This window comes from Haliotis rubra, unplaced genomic scaffold, assembly GCF_003918875.1.
Source record: "Haliotis rubra isolate DU_JTF1 unplaced genomic scaffold, ASM391887v1 Scf808, whole genome shotgun sequence".
In the NCBI taxonomy this organism is placed as follows: Eukaryota; Metazoa; Mollusca; class Gastropoda; order Lepetellida; family Haliotidae; genus Haliotis; species Haliotis rubra.
Window position 1 is genome coordinate 118,349 of NW_025767533.1, and position 22,615 is coordinate 140,963.

The window sequence follows — 22,615 nt, forward strand, 5'->3', positions numbered from 1 at the left end:
GTCGATAACAACCTACAGGGCATCAAAGTACACAACGAAGTGCGGTTTTTTGTTTTGGAGTCAATGCTCAAGATACCGGTAAACACCTTCAGTTATTGTTGTTGTTCTTATCTGCAATATATTTTCATAAGTATACTACTTACCACATCATCCAGATGGTACTAGTTAGTCCTGTTATATGATTTCAGAGCAAACATCAATCGAACGGTCACGGCACCGCTTTGTACAAAGGCAAATCATTTGACAGAACTGAAGTAACCAAAATATAGTTGAAGCAGTTACTCATCAGAAATATCAAAGCATATGCTATAGACACTGTTCTTTAAGGCTGAAAACCCACTGCATAAAAAACAAGTTGCACCTACATATGGTGACAGTAGTCAGCGCATTCATCTATAATTTCAATTTCAATGTCTTTATTCCAACATTTCACATCGGTGGTACAGGAAGATTTTACAGTATGAATATTCAATAGCTAACATGTGACCACTTATCGAAATACGAACATTTAAACAGATCATGAAACTCGTCGCTATCTTTGGGGAGTTACATAGATGGCATTTTCTTAACTGTCTTTGGTAGCGACCGGTCTCTACTGGTAAATAATGATTAGAGGTTGTAAACCACTTTATTAGGTTTGAGATATGTTTTGGGAAAAGCATATATGGTTCGAAAGTTATCCTTTAATAGTTTATAATAAGTGCCTTTAGAGCTACTGTACACTGTACATTCTACTTTTGTATGAATTGATCTTTCAGTGGAAATTCTACTACAGAGACCAGCCAATGTCTTGACACGGAACTAGGGTTTTTGAAAATATAGGTTAAATTAGAGTTATTTTAAATACTCTCAATGTGACTTAACCACACATATTTGTTTGGGGGTGTTATCAAACGTTGTAAGTTGATGCAACCCTGAGGATTACTTAACTGGATAAGAAACAGCTTCTAGGCCATACCAGAAAGCAATCATTTTCTTAGCAATAGTGATATTAACTGGAACTCTTCCTAACTCCCCGTAGACCATGAAATTAGTGGTACATTGACTGAGCCCAGCTGCCAGTTTTAACAATTTTAAGTGGATCTTTTCAAAATTATTAATATTTTCGTGTCCCCAAATTTCGGACCCGTATAAAACAATTGGTAAAACCAAAACATCGAAGAGTCTAAAAGAGGATCTAGAGCTAGGTTTAAATTACGAGATTTCTTTAAGAGCGCAAACATTGCTATTTTAGAATTTGATAATAGATCATTAATTGCACAATTAGGTCTACTGTTTTTTTATGAAAATTAATGCCTAGGTATACATATCAACAGTTTCAATAGGTTGCGAACCAAATCGAAAATATAGTTTTGAACATTGTGTTCAAGAACCTCCGCCAGAAATTATTTTAGTTTATTGTGCTTACCGTAAGTTTCCAGCAATCACAATAATCTTTAAATACATCCAACGGGAGTTGCAAATATTTCGCACTGTCTCCTAGGAGGATAGCATCATCGGCATACAATAAACCAAACATTTTGATACACATCAATACATAATCATCATCTGCACAATTAAAATGTATCCCTTTGCAACCCCTAGGTATCTCCTAGGTATACATGAGTGAGTGAGTTTAGTTTACGCCGCACTCAGCAATATTCCAGCTATATGGCGGCGGTCTGTAAATAATAAAGTCTGGACCAGACAATCCAGAGATCAACAGCAAGAACATCGATCTACGCAATTGGGACACGATTACATGTGTCAACCAAGTCAACGAGCCTGACCACCTGATCCCGTCTCTTACTACAAGCATGGGTTACTGAAGATCAATTCTAACCCGAATCTTCACGGGTTCCTAGGTATAAGTCTAGATCATTGAGAAATAATGAAAAGAGTAATGGTGATAAGCTTTCCCCTTGCCGAACCCTAGAGTGACTAAAAAAATAGAATTTTGGTTATTAACCATTAGACATGATTTGATGTTACTGTACATATTTTTAACTAACTTCAAAAAAATTCCAGCTATATTATTTGTTCACATTTTTTTCAAAATACCGTTTTCCAAACGTTATCAAAAGCTTTAGAAAAATCAATAATTGCACAGTGTAATTTCTTCTCGATGTCTTGAAAATTTGAGTTAACATATGTGAGAAAGTTATCTAGAGTTGACATTTTCTTTCTGAAACCTGCTTGAGCAGCGCTTAAAATCTTATTCATTTCCAGATACCTATTGTCGAACATTCAAAATACTGGTAAACAGTTTCGCGAAACAGCTAACAATGGTAAATGGCCGGTATGAGTTCGGATCAGAAGGGTTACCCATTCTCTTATATATAGGCCGAATGACCCCATTTGACCAGGCTTCGGGCATAATGCCAGATGAAAAGATCAAATTAAAATACGAAACATAAAAGTCACATAGAATGTCAAAAGTGTCAATTAATCTGGTCTATACCTGCTGATTTCTTACGATTTAGTCTATTTATCTTTGAGGCTATGTCTTCCGCAGTGATATCGTTATTCAACAGAGAATTATCACAAGGTAATGTAAAGTCATTAATGTCATTTACATCGTGGTGACACTTCTCGTTAATTTTGTTTTTTGGAAGAAGTCATGAAATTCATTCAAACTAGGAGTATGAAACTTGTTTTGACCTTTTTTGTGTGTTATGGGATTTCCAGAATTGCTTGGGAGAATATTTATATTAGTTTCTTAACATATTTGCTAGTTTCATCTTTGTACCATTTAATATGCTTGTTTGGACATTTTTTATACAACTTTCCATACTGACGATAATAAGAAGTATTAACATGATTTCTGACTTTTTCGAACAGGCAGCTGTCAAAGAAGAGTCTCAGATGCAAACCAGGGTACAGAACAACAGATAACAAAGGCTGCCCACATCGTACGTGAATTGTGCTACTTGGGTTGAGTAAACCTCACTACAATGGTTGTCATTATGATCTGACCATCTATATAACTTAATAGCAACAAGTTAGACTGGTCATCTGTTGATTTTCATGTACAAACGATTCAGCTTAGGCTCACTAATGCAATATCATGAAAAAACATGCTTTGGCATTGATTCTTCTAGTCCCACTTATTACCGTACGCACATAATACTGCTATTTCTTTTGATTTTACATGAACATCTTCAATCATAATGATGTAATGATGAAACACCATTTACACCTTGCAGCTAAATGTGACAATCAGATCCTGTCCGCTGCTTGCAACATCGACTACAGGTCATCTCACATCGTCTACAGTAACGGCACGACACAGTACAAGAGTGGGGGCAAGTGTACTTCCCCTGGGATCTGTGCCGAATGTAATGAAGGCTTTTACCCCAGCAGAGAACGATGCAGAAGTACGTGTACATAGGTTTACTTTCATTTATTTTATTTCATTCAGGACCTTTCGGTCACTTTCGTATATGTGTGTGAGTAGATATGTTCTTGTGTACCGTTTTACAAAAACGAAGAAATGTCACATCATCTTTTCACTTGTCTACTCAGCATACAACAACTGTTAGCTGTTTTGTCTCCAGTGTGCGGTGCCATCAGTAACTGTCCTCTCGAAACATGCACCAGCAGCAGCAACCAGTTGTGTAGTCGCTGTGAGGGGGTCGTGCTGGACCAGGCAGGACACAGGGCATATGTGGCGTCTTTTGGTAACAGATCATGCATACGTGAGTTGAATATCGAGTCAATAATATGTTCAGTATAACACAATAGCATTTGGAAACCATTATTAGAGAGCCAATTGCAAATAGGGTCCTTCTGTTGATACATTGTGAGTGCTGCTCATTTCCAATATATCAAGCTATGGAACTCGTACAAACAGCCTTGAATTTTAACATATTACTCTGGGATGTTGATTCATATGTCAATGACTTGTTTGAGTGGTATTTTCGAAGTTTGGAAGTACACTAATGATTAATGACCAGTATATGGATAACACGTATATTCTGTAATTGCAACGGTACAGATTCTTCTAACGTCGTCGAGCAGGCATGCAGCAGGGGATATATATCCTGGGTGTAACAAATAAAACAACATAATTTAAAATACTGTTTGTTGATAAAGCCAACGAATGACCAAATGGACTATAGAGATGGAATAAAATGATACTTTAGAAAGGAAAAGAGGTCACACAGTTGAAAGGGCTTGTCTGGGGAGTCCATCACAGGCCGGAGGAATGAAACATCTTTGATCTCTGTTGATGGCGGGCTTTTGGCAGTTCATGTGAATGGCTTAGATGAGTTTGCGTTTACTGAAATCAGTTTGATCGTCTGCAAGAATGGGGACGTCAGTCCTGTATATTTAGTGATTTCGGTTTGTTTTGATGTAATCAGAGATTTCAAATTTGCTGCCGAAATTGGCAACGGAAGTAGGATGTTCTCGGGTGTTGATGGTTCGGGATGTTTCGCCTATGTAGCTCTTTCCACAATTGCAGTAAGTGTATAAAAGCACATTTCGGTTTGTGGCAGTTAGTGATTTTCTTCCATCAGCATGGTTGCAGAGATTGAATAATGGTGAGAAGGTAGTATATATGTCTGCTTGCTGTCTCAGGAGTCTGCTGAGTTGATGTGATTTTTTACTAATGTAGGGACTTTTTGAGGGGGGGCCAGATCTGGTTTAGGTCGTTTGGAGGAAGGTGGAAGAGTTGCTACAGTGCCTCTGTGGACTATTTTAGAGTTGTTATCCATAAATCTGTCATTGATTCAATGTCTATGTCACAAATCATGGAGACGTTCTTCTAGTCTTCACCCGCGAAGATCTGGGTTAGAACTGGTCTTCAGTAACCCATGCTTGTCGTAAAAGGCAACTAGAAGGATCGGGTGGTCAGGCTGGCTGACTTGGTTGACACATGTCAACGTATCCAAGCTGCGTGGAGCGATGTTCATGCTGTTGATCACTGGATTGTCTTGTCCAGACTCGATTATTTAGCTGGAATATTGCGGCGTTAAACAACTAAACCTAACCAAATATTCTGTTCATTAAGAAAATCATTTCCAGTCAAGTGAGGAATATGGAACTAACAGCTGTACACAGTCAATGTTTATGTAGTTTCTTCTGACAACAGATCAAGTAGAGGAAGGAAAACATGCCTTGTCGACATTTCACAAAAGAAAACACATTCAAGATTAAGATGGTTTATTGTTTGTTCTCAAGGCCTCCGATCCACAAACATATAATCAGAAAACAGACTAAGTATGGACAATGCACCTAGTGAAAAGCATCATAGCATTGTGTAATTAGTTTCCAGAAGACATCAAAATCTTTATTCATGTCAGTTTATGTGACTGGATGTGTAACTGTAATCAATCCTAGATCGTACATTTTCTTCTACAGAGGCGTGTTCGTGGCGGAGTGACAGCACCCGGTGTTATCCCGGGACCTGCAGGAACGAGTACGCCAGTAACTGTGCCTGCTCTAGCGGCTTCACAGGGAAACATTGTCAGACAAGTGAGTTGACGCATTATTGCATTACAAGCAACAACAAACTATAAACAAATACTTTCTTTTGTGAGCAAAGTGAGTTAATGGTGGGTGCTGCCCGAGGCCGAAGGGCATGCTTAAAATTTTCGTGAAGAAACGTCGATATTTACAAAAGAAATGAGGTTTGAAAATAATACTGAAGTCTTGAGAAAACAATTTCTTTACCTTTTCTGACTAAACTTGTTAGATTCCTCTTATATATACTCGTTAAGCAACATGCATGTTTTTTCAATTTCTGTCAACACATCTTAAGTTTTGGTTGTAGTAAACTCAAATACAAAGTGTTTGTCTAAAGTCATTGAACAAAATGGCTGTCAAACCGCTGAAAATTATATGGATACAACGAAGGAATTATTTCGGCGATACCGTCGACATTGAAATTCTATTAGGTTCGTAGCTACTAACCTATTTCCTGAGACCACAATCTACAACAGGTACGTGTACTTTCGTGGGAAGTTGCTAATTGTGATCAGCAGCTTAGAGAGGTGTCCCTTGTAATTACCTAAATGATTTACCGATCTTACTCATTATACATGCTAGGGAGGGCACACGCGCTGGAACTGTTGGGTTAGTGCTCGACATAAAAGGGAAGTTGACTATTGGCAGTTGAAATCATCCCTTTTGTCATACAGTCTTGTGGAGAGTTGTTTTGTTTTTTTTGCATTCTGATTCTTTATGAATAGATCTAAATAACAATTGAGGCGGTCTCACTCGTGTCCTTAATTTCAAGTTCAGGTGGGTAAATCAGTGGAAGGCAATTGGCGATTTAATGGTTATTGAATCATCGATGTACCGGAAGCTTTTAAATTAAACTTCTTGGGCAAATTACCTTGTTTTGGTTTTGCCAACCCAAGCAAAGATAATTAGCAGTTTTATAAGTATCAACTCTTTTCTCAGACTTAGCTGTATTAGAGTTTCAAAAAGTAGATGAAAAAACTTAGTTTAGGTATGAATTTCACACCTGGTGACATAATTGGTTTTCAAAGATTTATTCACCCAATTTTGATTCTGGATTCTTTGAATCTGTTTCACTAGCGTTCACATTTCATATTCAGGTAGTCGCATTGTATCTCTACCTTTGTCAAATGTCTACGAGATGAATATGTACTTTGAGTGTTACCTAGAAGTATCAACGAAAATATAAATCTTTTTAATTAACGCTTAGTATTTCAGTCATAGACGAGGAAAGATGTTCGTATATTTGTAGATGAATGTTACAGTAACTGCGAAGCCCGCAATAAACTTCAACATCCTAAGACTGACCGCCAGCAACGGCGACACGGCAGAGGCACCTCCCAACATCAACAGTGGTCCATCTCAGTCCACCTGTTGGTCAAACATCAACTCTCCATCCAGAATGTACTACAGGTTTACGGCAGAATACAGAATGGTACCTCCACCCAGACATGCCTTCATTGAAGGTTTCCGTGTGGGAATTGTCAGTGGTGCTGCTACATTCAAACTAAAGAGAGGTGTGTGGGATACAAGAGGTCACAATATGCATATATAACATATTCTGTATGCATTCAAAGTTGGAACAGATTTTCTAACGAGTTTGGTATAATATCGTTCATCTGACTGTACAAAGACATAAACTATCCGGTGCTTGATTTCTCAATACTGTATGTAAATACAAGCGACAACACCCTTCCACATCCATTAGAAAGCACCGACTATCACATGTGTTTGAATCACTGTAAAAGGACAGCATATCATGAATCATCCAACTGATGCACTAGTGCTTCTTGTTTCATAATCCCTCTAAAAACCATGCTCACTCACCTGACTGTGTTGCTGTACCAAGGTGCAGGTGTTGTCTCCACTAAGGTCTATAACTGTGGAGGAGTCAGTCGAAGCAGCCCGGACACAGACCTGTACACATGTGAAGGAAACCCATCAGGGACGTCTGTACTACCTCTACCCTTCCATCACAGAGATGTGTAAGTTCTGGGGAGATGAATCTGTTTGACACGATTTGATTCTATAGCTTTTTTTGTTTCAGTGAATTTAAATACACCTTTTCTACCACGATGTTGTTGTGGGGTTTTGTTGCTAATGCTATTATGAGCCTGAATTTTTACCCCAGGATCCTCTCAGGTTTGCTACAGACACAAGGTGTTATTTTAAATTTCACCTTTCATCATCAAATTTAGAATCTGGATGTCATACAAACTTCTAAGAGTAAAATTAAAGAGTAATTAAATGAGAATTATACTGGGTTACGTTGATCAATTCCATGCATAATTAATACATAGTTGATGACGAAATATTGAAGTGGCCACCTTTAAAACTATTTATGTTCTTTAACCGTTGAAGATTAGTAACCTACAGAGCTTTCAATATAAGTTATGGAACTTAATATAACTTTCATCATCATTATGATTGCCAAATTTGAACATTTTTTCAGTATCGAATTCACTTATTCAACAAGTAATGGAGGGTATGTTAAGGTCCGGAACAAGGAGAGTAACACACTAGCGACCTACTACTATAACGGTGCCACACAGACCCACGTCTATACTGTGTCCATAGACCTGGTGGATCCCTATCACTGTACTGGTACTACTGCCTGTGTTGGCAGCATGCTGACTGTTCCCGATGTTATCAAGACTGTAAGTATATGACCACAGTTATGTTTTACACCCGATGTTGATGGTAGACAGGAAGAATGATTCCATGAATTGTTTCAGTCCACAGTGAATCTCCGCTGGAGTGGCTGGTCAGATGCTGATGCAGGAGTCGACCACTTTGTGAGGGACGTGTATGAACTCCACGCTGTTGGGGATGTACTCAGAGATAAACATATTGACAGTACAACGTTGACTAGCTCAACGGTGAGGGAGCCATTATTGTAGATCCAATATTTAAAACAACTCTCATCATATGTAATTATGAATCAACAAAATGTCATTTAGAAAGCGGCGATATGTAACACATGTATTATTTGTGGGATTTCTCAGATTCTACTACTTGGGAGGTTTGAGTCCCATCCGGGTTTCGAACCTCACACTCTCCAAGTCATGCACCTAATCTCTACTTTACACTTGTCAGTGGGGTACAAAAAGTTCGTATGTGGAATACCTCTTTTCAGATTTCCATTTTTGAGGGAGATCACTGAATGTGTGTACAGAAAATACCAGCATCTGTACTTCGCCCAGAAAGTATAAACAGAAATATATGATATGTTACGTTGATGATTTATTGCAGTTTTATAGTAGCAGCAAAATGTTTGTGTGATAGTAGGTTGTATAAATCATCATCTAGCTGATTCAAGTGAAAAATGCATTACGTGCAACGAGCTTAGTTCAACCGACATTAATTCACCTGACATTTGGACCGGTGGGCACCTGTTCAACAGATCTATGTATTGTTGACATATGTACATGTTTCAGACGTCCAACAGCTACACACTGACTACGGCGGGCGTGTACTCGGTTGTCCTATCTGCCTATGACAAGGGAGGTAATCACAAAAGTACTAGAAGAATATTGATATATGATGGTACTTCGACTGTAACAACACAAGCAAATACATCCCTCAGTGTGACAACAGCATCATCAGCAACATCAGATTGGCAAACTACGTCATCATCAGTGACAGTAGACTGGACCAACAGATACATCAACACAGTCCACTACAACAACAAGTGGCTCCACGGCGTGGCTTCTGTTGGTGACATCAGCTCGGACTATGACGATAACGAGGGTGACAGAAGTGTGGCTGCCATCAGTAATGTTCAGGGTAGGCACACTTCAAAAGGTTTTTCTTAACAACAGAAATACATTCTTTCATCTAACGACACGTCACTCATCAACCATACCATATTTTAACCATTCATTTGTGCATACACCCTAATTCAACGAAGACTCTAATAATGGTAAGTGGAGGGAAGAATATTCTTTTACTTTGTCAACGTTTAACACTGAGATCACAGCTGTTTCTTCTTCTCTGATAAAAGAGGATGTCCTTAATATTCAACAGGTATAACACGATTCTTGACGTCATACAAAGTTGACCACCAAGGAGGGTCGTCCATCACCAGTCCACCACCTGATAACCTTTTCACCAGTCAAGGTCTGAATCAGTCACAGACCATAACACCCTCACTAGTGGACGGGGACACTGTACGCTTCTGGGTGCGAGCCTATGACATCAGACGCGAATTCCTTGAAGAACATGTGACAGTCCACATCGACACATCACCTCCAGTCATAGAGAACCTTTGGCTAAACAGAAGCGGCAGTCTCAATATCAGTATACATCGGGTGGAGGAACTTCAGGATGTAATGTAAGAACGTTTATTGTGGTTTTGCCATTTGGCAATTCAGTGGGTTTTTTTATCTTCATCTTTCAAACGTCACATGACGTAATGTGAGAATGTTAAAAGTAGTTTTGCCGATGTGCCATTACGTAATCCAGTTTTTCATCTTATTCTTCCAAAACAGTTACACCCGATTTTATGCTGAATGCTTGAAAATTGTGTGAAGTGAAATATGTCATAATATAAAATTATGGAATGTTTTTTTTCCCAAACATAAATCCGAAAATAAATTTGAAAAATTAAGCATATGTTTATCTGTCTCTAGAATGGAGCTTGATGTGCACGATGAGCACAGTGGAGTGGGAACGTTGGAATGGAGAATCCTGGAAAAACGGCAAGATGAAGACATTGCTCTAGCTGTCCATGACATCTCGGTTCAAGGATATGTAGTATGTCATTGTTGTCTGGTGGTGTCCAAGGTTTAGGCTGCCAATGGTACAATGTCGTCAGAAACTAACAGAACTAACCATGCATCTCACCCATTGGAATTTTCGGCTTTCTGATTTTGAACAAATCAGTTTCAATGCGAAGTATTTGCTGTACTGATATTACATGTGTATATTAATGAATGATGATTTCAGACTCTGGAAGAATGCTACACCATGCACGATGCAAGGGATGATAACTGTTATTGTACTCCAGCTGGCACATGTTATCATTCCAACTACCAAGTGAAACCAGCCCTGGCAGACGTAAGGGACGTCAAGTTGACTGAAGGAAAGGATTACTGGTTTGAAGTCTCAGCTACAAATCATGCTAAACTCAAAACTAAACAGGAAGTAAAGGTATACATGGCTAAATTCCTTTACGAATTGATTTGTTTGTATATAGCAACACTCATGTCACAGAGCTGAACTACCGAATATGAAGCCTACAGTACCACTTAACCCACAGAGAAACCATGGAATGAGTGATTGTGTTAAAGGAGTAGGGGCCAACTCTCACGAGATTGACGGTAATGTCAATTATGAGACGTTGGAAGGTAGCTGGAGTGGACATGGCATTACATGGTATTGATGACGTCCATCTGGAGTCACAAAAGTTGTAACACGCTTGGCACACTCTGTCAGTGGCATCTGCCAATACCCTTTCATTAAGTCAAACTTGCTAATGTAGTTGGCTTAGCCAATTTTGATGCCGCAATCATAAATTCTTTGTATTTGGTAAGAGAAACAGTGTTCACACATTTCATATCAGTTGGTAATATGTACCTTCCCTCCGGCTTTGACACAAGAATACAAGATGAGCACCGGTCACTTTGGCTTGCTTCAGTAATGCAAAAGTCCAGCATGTATTGAACCATCAGGAAGGGATGTTGTTTCATAGCACAGTGTCACCTACATCTATATCATGCAGACTTAATCTGTCCATTCATGTAAACCTGTAATCTTGAATTAAACCTGGCAAATAACCTGGCTTAACAACTAGGTTGACCATCAAAGCTAAAATTTCAGAGTTGCATAGCTTGTGGCTAGCGTAGTCAATAATACAAAGTCTTTCATCAGTATCACAATATCATTCATCATCTGATATATCACCAGTGGCTACACGCTGTTATTTCTTTCATGATCCTTTCTATTCATATTGGCATGACACAGTTTTTACCATGACCTGGTCAGTATCACTAACTTTTTTACCAATAACATATGGCCCATGGTCCACAGCTAGTTTATCATGGTTGATCGGGGATTGGAAAATTACACTAGTATGTTATCGCCAGAACTGATATTTGTCTCTTGACATAACTTGTCATAATGTCCTAGGATTCTTTCAAAATATCCCACAAGCTTCACAAGTTTTCGAAAGCTTTGTCTGAAATGATGAATCATTGTCAAACAAAGTCCAGACTCAGGATGATATGCACAAAATGTAGATGGAGTGTGCTTAAGTGCACCTGAATTCCTGAATTGGAGTCATGACCTGTATGAATAGTTTTAGGGAAACTAAGTAATACTAAGCATGTACTGATTGCCTGACAAAGGATTAGACAAAGGGCCAGCACAATCAGCCATTGTCCGTATTCTTGTCCTGGGAATCTTTCACAATCAATCATTGTTCATAAAGTACCGACAATCTTGAATTTTCTTCAAAATTTGGAATAGGTTTCAATGGTGTGGCTGACATTTTATGATTTGGTTTGCCAACCATTTCACATACATGGAATATTTTGCACAATTCAGCCACATCATGCCGCAAAGTAGTACAAAATAAATGGGATAAATTTATGTCACAGGGTTTGTTCACACCCAAAAAAACAACCATTCATTTTCAGCAGGTACATCTGGTGCCGTCTATTACCTCATCTAAACGTTATTCCTAAAATGATAGCTTCTTCTAAAGAGAGGGGCATATTAGAAAGAATTTTGAATTCTGGATCTTCTCCCTGTAACTTAACCAACTGCTCTCTGCTCAGGAGTGTATCCTCAACCCCCAAATTGTCAATGTTTCTCCCTCGAAATTTCCGACAGCTCCAGAGAATGATCCATGAACGTGCGAGCGGTACTTTTCGAAGTGCTAGGCTGTGGCAAACAAAAGGTTTGCCCCTGCTAAATCACTCCAAATAAGCACTTTCTCACCTTTCACTGGGAGCGCTTTTACAAAATCCCACCTAAGCGGACACAGCCACTATGTTAGTCGGCAAAGTCTGCAAGAGGTGTGCGGGTGCAAAGACAAAAACCCATTAACAAATCTTCAGATGGACCGGTGACTCCTCACAGGGTGTCAAAATAATAGCCAAAATCTAGATTTGAAGAGAGCAAGTATCCCTCAAAATAATAGTGGGACTGTCACCTTTAACTCACACACACACACACACACACACACACACACACACACACACACACACACACACACACACACACACACACACACACACACACACACACACACACACACACACACACACACACACACACACCCTTCCTTCAACAGACGACGGTCTGCAAGCAGTGACTTGACACACACAAAAGCATTGAAAAGACATTATATGCCCCGTCTTACGGAAATATCTACAAGTAGGTTCTGACCATCTAGAGTAGAAGTATGAACTCCTGTCTGAATCACTGACTGTGTAAAATTGGCCTTGTAAGTTTGTGAATAAGCATCAGTGCAAGTAACAGCCTGGTGCAACCGATCTACTTTCTGCTCGTCATGATAAATCCGAATGTCTCCTCAGACAGACTACTTAAACTTCTTTGTCATTTAGTCCAAATTGTTTTGTTATTACTATTATTATAATTTGCATTTGAACAGTTGGCAAAAGCCAGCATGAATGTCATATGCTCATGAAATATTCCCTTATAAGGGTGTTATTATCAGTGCATTTTGCTTCAGATAATCTATTTCTCGGAACTAAACCTTGTACTGGTGTTGTCGGTTACTGCGTCCGCTGTGGTTGTAGTTGCTGGCATCATCGTTGGAGTAGTTGTTTGGCAGAGGAAACGAAGGTACAATATTTTCATGCAGTCCTTGTCCTGTCCACGTAGCATTATCGATATGAAAACCCAATTTGATGAACTTGGTATCACGACCGGATAACTTTGCTAATGATGATGTCACATCGTAGAGTCTACTTTCATGTTCCATACATCTTCGCTGTGCATGTCTGCCTGCTCAGTTAATTACTGACCGACTTGAAATATCGGCATTTGTATTACAACTCGGGCATTTACTTGACAACCATTTAAAACATGTACCAGCATTATACTTTAATATAAGTAAATCAGATTTTAATTATACGGGTATTTTGCTGTTAACACTAAACTAGCCTGTGCCCATTCAAGAATGGACATTGATTTGATATTGTTTCCAACAAGCTAACTCATGTTGAGGGATCCTGAGACAACAGTGACAAAGAAAGCAAGATATCTCGGATTTTTTTATTAAGAATGAATTGACCTGGTGTACTCATTTATCAACTGTTAGTATTGTTTGAGAGAGTTATTTGATGTTTATACGTTGATGTTTATTTCAGAGGTCAACCGGAGATCTCTGACCAAGTTGTTTACTACAACACCGGACCATTTAAAAATAATAAATCTAAGACAACTAAAACTGAAGACAACGGACAGCAGCCTGAAGATACGACGTATGACAAGCTTGATCTCAACTTACGCGACAGAGACCCTGGGGGGTGAACCATACTGTTCTATACAGACTCTTGGGTCGGACGAAACAAATATATACGAACCTATTGAATGTCAGATTTACGAAAACATTGGCGTACGACCGCGTGTTACCTTCAACAGCACAGCAGATGAGACATACGAACAAACCTGAATACCACAATATGGTCAATCACAAATCACTCACGTGTATGTACTTCTTAAAGGAATATTCAAATGTCTGTTTAAAAAATACCTGTGACATGTGCGTTAGAATTGATCTTCAGCAGTCCATACTTGTAAGGCAGGTTCGGGTGGTCAGGCTACAGACCTTGTTGATGGGTGTCATTGTATCCCAGTTGTCACTGTCGTCACAAAGTTGGACTACTCAAGCGTTAAACACCAATCACGTGTTAAACAACAAACAAAACTATCGAGATACAGGCATACTCTTCCAAACACATGGCTGGACATGTACGGGACACGACTTGGTGGTTTGGGTTGCCAGAGGTGTTCCGTTCGTGTCATCGAAACCCGACGGTGTGGAGCTCTTATCATTTGGTCAATCACTGGATTAACTGATGCAAATAGTTTTGTCCAGAGTCATATATTAGGAATATGAAATTTCACGCGTCAAATAATATTTTGCCAAATGAAACTGGCTTAGAATATGTCTGTACACGAGTCACCTGTGTTGTAGACGGTTTTCACCATTCCTTTAACCCCGTCGAATTGTTATATTTTGCATATATCAGTGAAGTCTGTCCAGATTCACTAAACAGTTTAACATATTATGTTAATGTAGCTAAATTACTTAACAATGTAGACATCTTGATCTCTATTGAATGCACATTCTATAAATTTATCATACATACACTATACGCTTGTACAACTGTTTTGTTGTAATATATGGTGTTCTTTTGTAGACAATAAACTGTTCTGTGCTTTACTTACATTCTGTATATTCACGACTTGATAGATTGTCCTGAAGTTTGATGTCTAAGCATCGGTTGAGAAACGAGCGATTCTAGTCCGGGATGAGGAAAAAACACGTTTTACGATTTTTACTTCACTGTACCTTACTAAGAACTCTGATCCTAAACATGACATATTTTGTTACATTTTCCAACAGGTATTTTGCATTCGTGCAAAGGAACGTCAGTGTGCGTAACGCTCATCAATACAGACGCTTTGGCTTGGTTTGACTCTCCATAAGGGACGTAACTCTAGTAGTCATAGCTAAGCATCTCCATGGCCTCCAGGATCTTCGGTAATGTTCACGTCAGGCGTCTCCCGACATGTTATTGACTTAATTCTTATGAAAACTCCAATACAGAACAATATTTATAGATAAACACATCTGAATAGGCTTTAAGTGTTTAACTCATAAATGCGTTCACTGAATGAGATGTACATTCCGTAAGTATCCTTGAACTGAAGGATTTTAGCGATATAAGGCGGTCCGAGTCGCACCACTACAAGCCCGTGGCTGATAACACTCGTCTCATGCTTGGAGAATCTTCACGTTTTTCCAGGCAACAATAGTGTATTTTTTAGACAGTTAATAATCCTTTGTGCTCTGAGATTAGTTCCTGTAGAAGAGTCAACAGTTTCAGTAATAAGTTAAAAACACTATTATAACAAGCACACTACATGTTGGTGTAAAACACTATTATAACAAGCACACTACATGTTGGTGTAAAACACTATTATAACAAGCACACTACATGTTGGTGTAAAACACTATTATAACAAGCACACTACATGTTGGTGTAAAACACTATTATAACAAGCACACTACATGTTGGTGTAAAACACTATTATAACAAGCACACTACATGTTTGGTGTACAAAAAACACTATTATAACAAGCACACTACATGTTGGTGTAAAACACTATTATAACAAGCACACTACATGTTGGTGTAAAACACTATTATAACAAGCACACTACATGTTGGTGTAAAAAAACATTATTATAACAAGCACACTACATGTTGGTGTAAAATAACAAGCAAAACATGCACACTACATGTTGGTAAAACACTATTATAACAAGCACACTACATGTTGGTGTAAAACACTCATTATAACAAGCAAAACACTATTATAACAAGCACACTACATGTTGGTGTAAAACACTATTATAACAAGCACACTACATGTTGGTGTAAAACACTATTATAACAAGCACACTACATGTTGGTGTAAAACACTATTATAACAAGCACACTACATGTTGGTGTAAAACACTATTATAACAAGCACACTACATGTTGGTGTAAAACACTATTATAACAAAACACTATTATAACAAGCACACTACATGTTGGTGTAAAACACTATTATAACAAGCACACTACATGTTGGTGTAAAACACTATTATAACAAGCACGCTACATGTTGGTGTAAAACACTATTATAACAAGCACACTACATGTTGGTGTAAAACACTATTATAACAAGCACACTACATGTTGGTGTAAAACACTATTATAACAAGCACACTACATGTTGGTGTAAAACACTATTATAACAAGCACGCTACATGTTGGTGTAAAACACTATTATAACAAGCACACTACATGTTGGTGTAAAACACTATTATAACAAGCACACTACATGTTGGTGTAAAACACTATTATAACAAGCACACTACATGTTGGTGTAAAACACTATTATAACAAACACACTGCATGTTGGTGTAAAACACTATGACAAGGTATAGGCCGGAATTGGACGATGCTTTCAGCCAGGTTTTCTGGCATACATCACGGTGGCTGACTGGTGGGAGGCGAGCCGGTCATAAACGTTTACCATATGAATTTATAATCACAAGAGCTGGGGTATTGGGTTCCAGTACCATGTTTGATACCCCTGGAACTATTGGGCAGAGTTCACCTTAGCGGACGCATTGTATTGTGAACCTCCACATGGAAATACCATACATCATTAACTTGAATCTGATGTAAACATACACTTTCATATTTCATGGTTGTGGGTGGGTTCTGATACATGTCGTTGCTGTAGAAGACAAAGAATTTCTTTTGCCTCAAACAGCTGACTTGTTATCATTATATCTGTTACCTCAACAGCTGACTTGTTATCATCATAACGCTACTGGCACAGACGGGTTTAATGTACGTACATAACATTTGAATTTAAATAGTATATTGATATCATTTATGATTTACTGCTGGACATATGTCTGTACGTACGAAACCTGAACATCAGAAATGCTTGTCACCTGTCTGAACGTAATCATAATTGAAATTATTACCGAAATCAGGTATGCTTGTCACCTGTCTCCGAGGCTGGATAAGCCATGTGTACATATGAATATTTATTATGTACATAGATGTCTATGTACTTTCAAATATATGTGTGCTTAGATTTAGTACCACCATGATTGCATATCATTTGTGCCCCTTTGTTCAAACAGACACTACGTAAGATTCAGTCTAAGATTCATCTATAAGTGTCTGGCGTTAACTGATGGCACGGTCACACTTCACCTAAAAGTTTCAATCTGTTCAACAGATACACTTGATATTGCTAACATGTGAAATATATAATACAATGATATAAACATGCACATGGCGGGCTACAGGTAAAGAACACTGGGATTATGTTTCTATCCAGATAATAAGGCCTTCTCGGGAGTAGAGGAGTGTTAAAAACAAAAACAAACCTAAATTTACCACATTCAAGTAAGTGTGTGACCATGTATGCATGTTAAATATCACACGTAGCTATTATATATTTTAATGTTTGTTGTATCGACATTGACGGCACGTATGTAGATAAATTAAGTTATCACAACCGAACAAAAAGAGTGAATAAGAAGTGCTGTACAAGCTGCGAGGAACCATATGTTGGACATATCGAAGTTTGAAAGAACAGCGTTCGACTGTACTGGTGAAACAAGATGTATGTTGTATGTGTGTTATGTATATACATGATCGCACAACGGCTAATCGTTGTAAAACGGTATTGACAGCGTGTGTGTGTGTGTGTGTGTGTGTGTGTGCGTGCGTGCGTGCGTGCGTGCGTGCGTGTGTGTGCGTGCGTGCGTGTGTGTGTGTGCGTGCGTGTGTGTGTGTGTTTTCAAATGTCCTGATTACAGACTGACAGCCAATACTGAATGGGAAATGTTACAACGTACAAACAGTGAATATTCACAAGAAAGAATAAGAAATAACTATGCATCTGACGACACTTAGACATATATAATAATATTAAATCATCAAGATAATAATGCATGATTAGAGAACCTGCCCGTCAAGAATTAATTGCTATAATTATCAACAACGAAATGAAAAATGACAGTTCTGATATCTCATGAGAAAATCTGTTTGAAACCACTCTAGATACCACCACGAGATGGCTTATCAACGACATCTACTTATCATGTACAGCTGCACCAGCCTACGACGGCATCAATGTGAGCCGGCGAGTTCCGTAGATACAGTTGGACCACAAGTCAACTAACCAACATTAAACATGTCCATTTATGTATTTTCTAAGCCCAGGACAAGTCCGCGCGGTCTTATATGACATTATTCGCCTAAAACACCCACGTAACTGTATCGAGAGAGCTGTAACCTGAAGCCAAACACACGCTTTGAATGAGGTGGGAAGATTAAGTGTGCATACTTGTAGTGCAGCGCTGTTATGTATTACGTCTCATGGGTACTCCGAGAGTGAAGGAATAGTTGGGTGTCTGGTGCATGTTATATTCTTGTTGCATTTCATCAACAATTGGGGCTTATTTCAATGATCCAGCGACAAAACAGCTGCATACCAAGTATTACTGTCATCCAAAACATGCCCTAGGGACCATTCATAATTTAAGGCCGGGATGGTGGTGGTTGGGGGTGTTGATGATGATTTTAAGGGGGAAGGGGTGTCACCCATTATGTTATGGGAAGGTAGGGGTCATCAATTTAATTTTGTACATAAAAATATGCTTGAAATTAGGGGGGGCATTGATTGTGCACAGCGCATGGGGACACTTACTTTGTACATGAATTCTTTAGGGGGGTCATTCACATTGTACATGCTTCTCCATAAAAATCATCATCACCCCACTAGCCATAAATTATGAACGGTCCCTAAATAAAATGTTCCTAAACTAAATTACTGTAATCATGATCGTGTGTTGTGGCTTACATGTGAGTATACACATGTAAGTATACACATGTAAATATACACATCCACTCAATGTGTACGTAAGTCCCAAAGCATTCTAGGTAGATTTAAACCTACTGTTACTTTTAATCGTAGCATATATGTTCTTTTAATTTACGGCTAGATTGTCAAAAATTGCTGAAAGCTGAAGGGATGATGTAAATCCGATTAGGGTCCATGCAGGTAGCAAAAGTAATGTAAGTCCCGAATGGTCCCTAGTATGGTGATCTACCTTCAGTTGTTGGCGATCTATAGCCCATTTTTATACTGTGTTGTCCTAATTTGAAATCCAATTTTAGAGAGAATTGCTACTTTTATTCCTTGATACTGTGATATTCTAGTTGATGTTACTGTCCTTCGTCGGCAGGTTTTCAATATTTATATGTATTTATGGTGAATTCACAACTTTTTTACAGTCACGATATGGCTGAAATATTGCCGATGTGACTTAAAATCTTAACTCACTCACTCCACTCAATGTAGTACATGTCCACGATCTGGGACATGAGCGAATCGACCCAGTTTTCAGCGTTCATTGGCCTTGCATCATTAACCACGATAAATGTCCTTCTCCATTAATAACAATCAGCAAGGATATAGGTTATAACATTTTACAAGTTATATAAATTCATACCACATCAGTATACAAATATATAATTCATTGCTGAATGATTGATGTACAAGTGAATCTTAATTGATCCTAATGATAAGTGACCTTGGCCTTTCTTGCGGAAGCCCTTTGGTTCCACTGTCCTAAATAACACAACTCTAAAACGCTTTCAGATCAATCCTGTCAGCGTCATAATGGGAACGAATACTTGAGTACAATGGATGATACTATCGTATATAGTTTGCTACGATCCGGCTGTATACTACGATTTGTGTGGACATCATGTATCTTTAACACGTACAATATTTAATCACATCCATGAAACACTGCAAGATGAGTTGAAAAGTTCAATTTCATGAACTGCTGATTTTGAACCAAACACTGAAATTCACAGCATACGAACTGATATTACCTATGCGTGCAATCCATCATTAGGACATAAATTTGAGTTACGACTCAAACGTCTGACACATATCAGTATGATTGTCATCCAGGTGACATATTATACATCTGACCACAGCATCCAACCAACAGGTACCACATATGTGACATATTCACACAAACACATAATCGATTATACAATACCTCGTATACTTTCAGATGGGTCCATAAGTAATATTTTTATTGATTTTCGGAAACTCATTTGACATTCCACATCGATCGTCGGTATTTGTACATTGAAGTGTATATTGTTCACGGTTGATGTTAATTAAACAATTTGGTGTTTAATAGAACCTCTGTTGCACTACGCGGTTGCTAACCTCTCTGTTAAGGAGAAAGTAAGAGCATGCATCGGGACTGAGTTCATGTCGGTGGTGTGAAGAGCGTGAAACTGACTCAGGGACCGATGACGTTACGGCCGTAGTGCTCCGTCGATCAATGCGGCGGCGAACGAAAGTCGGTGTGCTAGAGATACCGCGAGCCAATTATAGCAGATGCTACACTAGTCCGATCCTAGCACCACATTCAAGAAGGTTTCGTGTGTGTTTCAACGTCTACTAGACACACAACCTTGAGTGGAGATCACTGTGTTCGGAGATTCTAAGTGAGGACTTCCACTAAACATCGGTAAGTAGAGATCTGTCACATCCTCCTTCTCCACGTGTACAGCGTCTTCCGTCTCCTTGAGAGAGACTGTGTTTACATGTTCCACACGCTGGCTATGCTGTGAAACTGTTTTGTTCATAGCATCGTTGTTGTATCGGTCTCCTCATAACGTTTCAAGGACGGTAGCATTATCGAGTTTGAGTCACGCGTGTGAAAGAGAAATATGCATAATGTTCACAGATATTCAACAGATCATTATGTTTAACTAGGTTAATGATGACTTGAGTGTAAAATATTGCCATTGATAGATTACTTCTTCCTGTGCGCATGGAACACCTTGTAGTCAACTCCGCATGCTTCTATATTGATCATGAAACACAAATGACTGCGTAACACAAGACCCCCACGGGACATGTTTTTAAATCATTTGACCTCACACTAATGTCATTAAGCGAATTTTCTCCATCTGTAAGTCTAATAACTTGTAAAATATTCAAGCTATTATTAACATTTTAACCACAACATCAGACTATATAGACTGAGTATTCTGTTCCCGTGCCAGATGTTTTCAATTGTGCATGTAAGTTCTACTCTATCGTCTAATAACACAGCTATGGTAAATGTATTGAGCACGTTTCATTACTTGATGTTATGGCGACATACCACGTACGGAGCCAATAACTGTCGGCTAAGCTGAATGACCTTTTCTATATGTGTATCCTACTGTGCAGAAATGCATGATTCAAGTCCAAATCAACATTGTTTTACAAGAAGACATGCTGTGCGACATATACACAACATTCAGCTGCAGGGTGCTACCGCTGCTATAGGATCATCGCGCTCGCCCTAACTTCCCCCGTCTCCTTGTCTTAAGGAAACGGTGATCCAAGGGACCTTGGGACATCAATATTCTGTACAGGCAACATGCCTCCATCATCAGTCCAAGGGTCCTCTTGTCGATAGTCTATTCCCAGGATAGCGATAACTGTTATCCGTCTGTCATCGCCCCAGCTGGATCAATTTAGGCTTTGGCTTGCTTTACATGCCTTGATGTACACATGTAACTATATTATTAAAAGGAAAAAACTTCAAGGCGAGATTTCTTTGTTTAGCTGAACAGAGGAACAACTGGTTTGAAATGGTGATTCTGTTATGCCTGTGTTTAAAGGTTATTAACTGAACAAAGATTGGGACCCCTATGAAATTCTTCAAAGGCATTTAGAAGTTGGTGTAGTAATACAAGACAAATCCTATGGGTAACAACGTCTTGATTTATTATATGAAGAAAGTGTTATTCATAAGATTTGTCTTGTATTGGGACCCCTAGTTTCTTCATGACGTTTCTTTTTCCTAAGTTGTTCCAAGCCCGAATCTGACCCTTCGCTATAACTGTAATAGGATGGCTAATATTGTTACTACTTTCTGACTGAATGAGTGTCACCTTGCATTTGTATAGATCATTGTTCATGCTCTCAACACCTGGTTGGTTTTTCACAGAAGCAGACATATAGTTTGATAGAACCTTCACAAACTCACACGCTTCTTCTTAACGCAGTAAGTTTGGGGAGTGGACACCGGTGCTACGTCAATGTTGGGAGAAGTGTGGTCGTATCGGAAGTACCCAGGTAAATCCACTGACATTGGTGAGATTTCTAGTTTCTAGTATCAGTGACATAGGTAATACTCTAAGGATATCAAATTGTTTTTTGGAACTTTGCAAAAACAGTCTGCACATACTTTGGCCAGCTTTAATGTAGGCGCGTTGGCGTTTTCGTTTGTCTAATACACTTCCCCTAGCTTTTCCTTGTCTGTATGGAGAATTCAGCCGAGGGTCTGACGCCGTTAATACCTTAT

At 38.8% G+C, this 22,615-nt stretch overlaps 2 protein-coding genes across 3 annotated transcripts in view; both read left to right on the forward strand.

The window, feature by feature from the left end:
* Window positions 1-14,863, forward strand: LOC124261758. Its single transcript, XM_046696115.1, has 15 exons — window positions 1-78; window positions 2,821-2,891; window positions 3,186-3,356; window positions 3,537-3,677; window positions 5,344-5,457; window positions 6,711-6,962; window positions 7,295-7,430; window positions 7,898-8,102; window positions 8,181-8,324; window positions 8,883-9,231; window positions 9,472-9,778; window positions 10,077-10,200; window positions 10,393-10,596; window positions 13,145-13,257; window positions 13,785-14,863. Coding segments are annotated over exons 3-15 (2,253 nt in total). The 5' UTR covers window positions 1-78; window positions 2,821-2,891; window positions 3,186-3,355; the 3' UTR covers window positions 13,948-14,863.
* A 5,555-nt stretch (window positions 14,864-20,418) lies between these two features.
* Window positions 20,419-22,615, forward strand: part of LOC124261751 (glycine receptor subunit alpha-2-like) — a 51,328-nt gene continuing 49,131 nt past the window's right edge. For both annotated transcript variants that reach the window (XR_006894408.1, XM_046696109.1), the window contains exon 1: window positions 20,419-20,782. The gene's annotated coding sequence lies outside the window, so the exon portion shown is untranslated. The remainder of the gene's footprint in view (window positions 20,783-22,615) is intronic.

Coding starts and splice junctions, on each gene's coding strand:
- LOC124261758 (XM_046696115.1), top strand. Junction 7,431..7,897: donor CCCTTCCATCACAGAGATGT/GTAAGTTCTGGG, acceptor ACATTTTTTCAG/TATCGAATTCACTTATTCAA. Junction 9,232..9,471: donor TGCCATCAGTAATGTTCAGG/GTAGGCACACTT, acceptor AATATTCAACAG/GTATAACACGATTCTTGACG.